This window comes from Xenopus tropicalis, chromosome 2 (genome assembly GCF_000004195.4).
Source record: "Xenopus tropicalis strain Nigerian chromosome 2, UCB_Xtro_10.0, whole genome shotgun sequence".
Lineage (NCBI taxonomy): Eukaryota > Metazoa > Chordata > Amphibia > Anura > Pipidae > Xenopus > Xenopus tropicalis.
In genome coordinates this window covers 134,219,822-134,225,821 of record NC_030678.2, presented here as the reverse complement: position 1 = coordinate 134,225,821, position 6,000 = coordinate 134,219,822, and the positions used below count along the sequence as shown (strand labels likewise).

Here is a 6,000-nt window from a genome sequence, read left to right as displayed (position 1 = left end):
CATTTAATATGGAGTACACACTTTATATGAGCAGATGCAATACAAGCTAAGCTTCTTACACTAAAATTTCCATTCTTTTGAAGGCAGAAGTGCTTCTCTATTGATTTGCTTTAGGGACCAGTCAGTGTAACAATACAATGACAAACTGCCATGTAATGAGCTCTCTCTCCAGACTAAAGCCAAACAGAATCTTTATTCCAGGGCTGCTGTCTTGGAGAGGTCTTCTGAGGTTATTTCTCCTGAGCGCAATAAAATCATATAAACTAGAGCTCTTTCCATATATATGAACCTACTGGTAAAAAGAAAGAACTGCATACATCAAGTAATTAGCTTTTTCATCCAGAAAATAAAGTGAGCAATCTGAGGATAACTGCAGATAACTCTTGCTTTTCCCATTGCCCAGGAATTACTGCAGTGCTACATACAAACACAAAGGGAACTGTGAACCACAGTAAGTAGTTTTGTTCAGAACTGGCTCTATTAGTTGCGCTTTTTACAGAACTAGCATTTTTATTCATATATTTATACTTTGATGGCTTTGCTTTCAGTTGCAATGCATAATGATTGGTGTGGGAGGTGGGAGGTAGAAGGTAGCAGAATGTAGCATGAATTTCTTCATGTAGTTCCTGCCTTTGGTTCAACTCCATTCAGCCAAGCTTATTTTACCTCTAGCCATGTAGCCATGGATCTGGCTTCTCGAGAGCTGCATTTAGCACAGGTACCAATAACTTCCATTTTTCTTTTAGTTTTCAAGCCAAGCCCTGGACTCCTCCCTCCCCTGCCCACTGTAGGTCATGTTTGCTTTATTATGTTGTGTATTTTGTTCTTGACACTCTTCAGTGTTTCTTTCCATGTTTTCCTTCTCTCTATGCTCTTTTTGGCATATTTTTTTATGCTCCTTTTTTTGCCCTCAACCTAAATTCCTGATTTGATCTTTATCAATTTGTCTTACAGTAATCAGACTGTGACATTGCTTTCTATAAATCTTGGTCCCGCATACAGTTTGTGGATGCAGACGCAGCATGCAGTGTTCCCTTCACACAGGTGCGTTGTGTTAGATGGCAAAGTTTCCATGTTGTTTACAAATCAGATTTTTTTATTAGTCCCATTATATTTTGACCCATGTGACTACATCTAACTTGTAGAATGCGTTCTGTCGATCTGACGCCATCCTACAAAAGCTTCTGTGTAGTTTAGCTCTAAAACTATAAAAGTAAGTTAAGAAAAGTCTTTTCGAATAACATTTTTAATTATACGCACCCCAGTAAAAATTACTTCTATCGATTCTGTAAGTCTGGATATAAACATAAGACAAGATCAGTGTTTTTTAAAGGAAACATTTGTATGTATTTATTTATGTTGCTTAAATGTTCCAACATTGAGAATACTTTAAGCAGTCTTGGGAACCACAGAAATGTAGGGCCAGATCTGATAGGTGGGTGTTCAGATGGATATCCAGTTGGAGACAGGGGTTCTACCAAGGGGAACAAGACCTGGAGCATCCTATGTTATTAAATAGTGTGGCTGTGCATCTTTCTTGCTATGAAAACTCATTTCTGATACTCTATTTACAAAACTTGCCTACCATATAGGATGTGGTCATCCGTCATCTCCTTAACTATATGTTGACTATGGAAGAATAATAGTCATCACCTGCTGTAAATTAACATCTTGAATTGCACAGGGGCCCATTTAATAAATAGTATGTGAGCTTACAAATAGAATCTTCAGAAGTGTTTACCCATCGTGTGCTAATGACAAGTCTGTGGATAGCCATCTTGCAAATGTCCAACCACAGTGTCAGGCCCTCCAAGTGGAATTTAGGGGGGGACAGCATCTACCCCTAAGTCTGTCATCCTTCTACTTTCCTCATAGGAGCATCAGGCTGCTCACTAAATACCCTGAACCAACTTTTACTCCTAGAGCGATCTGTAAAAGAGATATCCTCGCAACTAACTTACTCTACTGGGCCTACCTCCACCTGGGCTCCAATCTTCCTCCACCTTCCTTCCCAAGAAGAATCCAAGAAGACCATAGAATAATCCAAGAATACCATTTAATAATGACCCCTTCTGGCCAATTATGGAACTGTCAGGAGCACAAGATCAGGAAACTGTAGGTAGAACGGACTGTCACCCACCAGGACAGGGTGCCCACTGGCCTCTCTTTTATTATATAATTACTGGAGAATTCTAATGTTCAAAGGAGCATTCTGTGTACAGCACGGTGACATGAAATCCTCCAAGCGCCATGTCGGTACTGCACACTGGCTCAGACATGCCATACTGCACTGCTGCTGTGTATGTTTTCTGTCCTTGCTGTAACAGTAGATGTGTGCATACATAAATATGTTAGAAGCCTGCACAGAAACATAGCTTTGTATGAGATATGACGTGGTTGTAACCAGGCATGCAGAATCACAGCCACAAGAATGCTTTGGCAGATGATTTATAAATGCATACATTCTCATACACAGTTGTTTATATGTTTTGTTTATGTTCACGTATGCTACCCAATGGATATGATATTTGTGTTTACCCACATGCTAGGACTACAAATGCCAGCATCCTTCAGCCTCTGAAAGACAGCAAGGCTCAGTCATGAAATCAACACAAACAGACTTTGTTATAGCATAAGACTAAGGGGGAAGCATTAGTACTCTGTTCTTTAGACATCAAGCATAGATTGTAAGCTCTATGGAACAGGAACTACTTTGTCTGAACAATTGTCCAGTGTCAAAACAACTTCACAGAAGATGAATTAAAGCAGCAGTGAGCTGGTTATTCCCAGTCAAAAACACCCTTTTGTATTTTCTGTGTGTGCACATGTACCAATAGCCGGTCATTGTGTTTGATTTCCAAACAATTGCTCACTGAATCCATGGCTCGGCTTTCTGCCATTCATCATACTCTGCCTGTGATTATTTTTAGCTGCTGAACTGCACATTATACCTTGCTCTGCTCCCTGCCTCTAATTATAGTGCTGTGATGCATTTTCTCTGCATGGACTGCATTTGCTGTGAAAAGCCATTTGGAATAAGATTGGCAAGGCATCATGAAGAGCACATAAAATGTAATGGAAACACAAATCTCATTTAGCAGCTACTATCAAATTCCCATCACAAACGTTAAAAGTCTCCCAGAAATATCTGATTTCTGCCAGAGCTGCTTTATAGAAGGGGTGAAAAAGCCGACTGATTCATCTTTTTTTAACTTTTACTGATTTTTTTTTTTAATGACTGAAATTTCCCCCAACACCGCAGAGAGCTTTTAGAGTAAAGTAAGTCAATTAATAAATGAAGACATTAAGCAATCAATTCTTGACTGGATTCTCTGCAACGCTGGATGGGACAGGCTGTAATGGTAAGATAAATGCAATGTGCTGCTGAATCCTGATGTATGGTAATGTGCATGAGTACATTCCCTAGCACTGCCTCAATTCATCAGGGAGCTTCAGTAGGGGGAGGGCATTTGTTATTGGCTGTCTCTGGCCCTCAAGGATAACATTCCTGCTCTTTTGATTGGCCAGCCCACTGCTGCAAGATTCTAACCATCTTATTTTGATGATAAATATGAAGAGAAGCTTAAGCTGTGCAGGAGTGTAGTGCTCGCACACTGCTCCGCTCTCTCCAGCTCTCAAGGACTGGCAGCCTGTCTTTCCCAGAACTGAGCAGGACAAGGGAAATACCACAAAGTTGTGATGCTTTTCTTCACTCAGTGCTTTGGGGCTGTGTTAGATCTTCTGCACCTTAGATTCCAACACTACCAGGCTAAGAGGGTATTTTCTTCAGCAGGGCAACTGGTCTGTGTGGTTAACCCAACGCAAAACTTACAGGTGAGTAGTGAATGACTACAGGCGACGGGGGATATTTACTAGTTAACAGCAGCCTGATTTTAATGCCCATATAATCAGTTGTACTGTGCATTTGATTCACTCTACCTGCATGCTTTGGGGGCATCAGTAATATAAAACATACATTCATTTGCATGTGATCAGTAACTTTAGGGAATATTTATTTCCATATGGCAAAAGCAATTACATGCCATTTCCCTGATGCAAGAGAGTGCTGTGCATTTGTTTTCATGATAAGAAATAAATACAGCACAGTACATAGCTATGGACTTCATTTGTACAAGTCACCGTATTGACTTCCATGATCCATAGGCTGTCAGTAGGTATAATAAGATTATTTAAAGAAGTAAGCTAATCATTATAGCGCTGGAGAAGAAAAGTTACTTTGGAAGGTTTCAATCCAGGTTCAAAGCTGCTATCGAGAGCATCTCACTTGATGCTGGTGTTATATATAGAAAGTACAGAAGGGGTTAAATTAAAGGGTCCTTCAGTGAAAACAAAATGTGCATGGATGCATCTGAACCCCCCTCACCCAACAGGCTTGAGATGGTCTCTACTAATAAAATGAGAGAGAAATCCTCTGCTCACCTGTCACCTGTGCTGTAATGACCTTGTATCATGCTTTGTGCTGCCCAGGGAATGGCCAGCAGCGCCTCAATCAGATGATTTTGTGACGGAGTGAATAACTGTGGCTCTAACTTGTTGTTCTGGCTGCATTGGCTGCCAGATAGATTGGATGTATCTGCCTGGTTGTTTTTCTCATTTGGAAGCAGCTGTCACAATTGCATTTTTTTCATGGGTTACTAAGAGTGCACAAATAATAAGAATGCCCTTGTTCAAAGAGGGGACAACTCTGCCCCATTAAACAAACTACTGTGTATATTTTTCATTTTCCATAGTATTAATACTCTTGAATGTAATATTTTTCAGATTTTAGTGTTATCAGTGTGAATACATTTTGATAAATATAGGTTCTCCTAAAAAAAGTTTTAGCATACTTCAGCTGAAGTTAAAAAGCATAAAAAGACACAATATATATAATATATAGCAAGGATAATAATTTAATACTTTTTTCTACATATACATTTTAATTGAAGATTACAAGCCTTTTATAGTTATGTGTATGATAAAATATTTTTAATATAAAGTATGTGTGGATCAGTAGTTAATTGTAGGATCCTGGTGGGGAGATTCTGATACAGTATTGATCACTGCCTGGTATTCATAGCTTGGTAGGAAGTATGGAGCGTGGGTTGTAGCAGTGGAATGTACACAAACATGTATGGAATGAGCAAACACAGTAGATTCCTTTCCAGTTCCCACATCAAGCTCCTCTACGCTGGCCTTGGAGAGGTAGATTTACATGCCTGATCTTCTTCCAAGAATGTGAGAAGGTTGCAAAATGACCCCACATTCATGGCATTGCTTTTTCAGTTTCATCCTATTATTGTTGATTCTAGTTTCAATATAAAGAGGAATGTGTTAGTTTGCAGGCATTATCTCCTATTTATTCCCTTTCAGTTAAAGAGTATTAAGCCAAAACACATTTTCCCTCTATACTTATGCTTTTATGTGTATCAGTGGAAGCTGCCATTTTGCTTGTCTCATCTAAGGCTTTTATAATAAACATATTCAGCAATCATAAATAGGTATTTCAGCTGATATAGATCTATCTATTGCCAGGCAATCAGAGTGGTCACTCAAGCTGCTGTATAAGGGGTCTGGAACGTATCCAGGTCATGTTCAATGTCCCCTGGACTCTACAAACTGGTAGTTAGGTGCTGGGATGGGTTGTAAGATTATAAAAGTGTCATACAGAGGCGTGACAGAGAATGCTTTATATTGCTCCCCCTTGAAACCCCTGATGATATTGCTATAGAAAATTCTTTAGCTGAGGCAAGCAGTATAACAGCTCCCACTTTGTCTATGTTTGAAAGCAATCTGATCCCTTTGTAAGTTATTGTGTAGAATAAATTAAAGATATATGTATGAATGTTTTACTTGTGCATTACATTCAACCTAGAGTGGTATAAAAAAGACAACAGTATTAAGCATATTAATGTGTCTGAAACTGTCATTTTGGAAAGAACTGTGAATATGAATTGACTATGATAGAGTGTAAGCTCTTGTGAGCAGGGCCCGCTGATC

At 39.3% G+C, this 6,000-nt stretch overlaps 1 protein-coding gene across 1 annotated transcript in view; it reads left to right on the top strand.

The window, feature by feature from the left end:
• Positions 1-3,494: 3,494 nt before the first annotated feature.
• Positions 3,495-6,000, top strand: part of siah3 (siah E3 ubiquitin protein ligase family member 3) — a 49,113-nt gene continuing 46,607 nt past the window's right edge. The window contains exon 1 of the mRNA XM_002940965.4: positions 3,495-3,834. Coding sequence (XP_002941011.1) covers positions 3,700-3,834 — 135 coding nt within the window. The 5' untranslated portion in view covers positions 3,495-3,699. The remainder of the gene's footprint in view (positions 3,835-6,000) is intronic.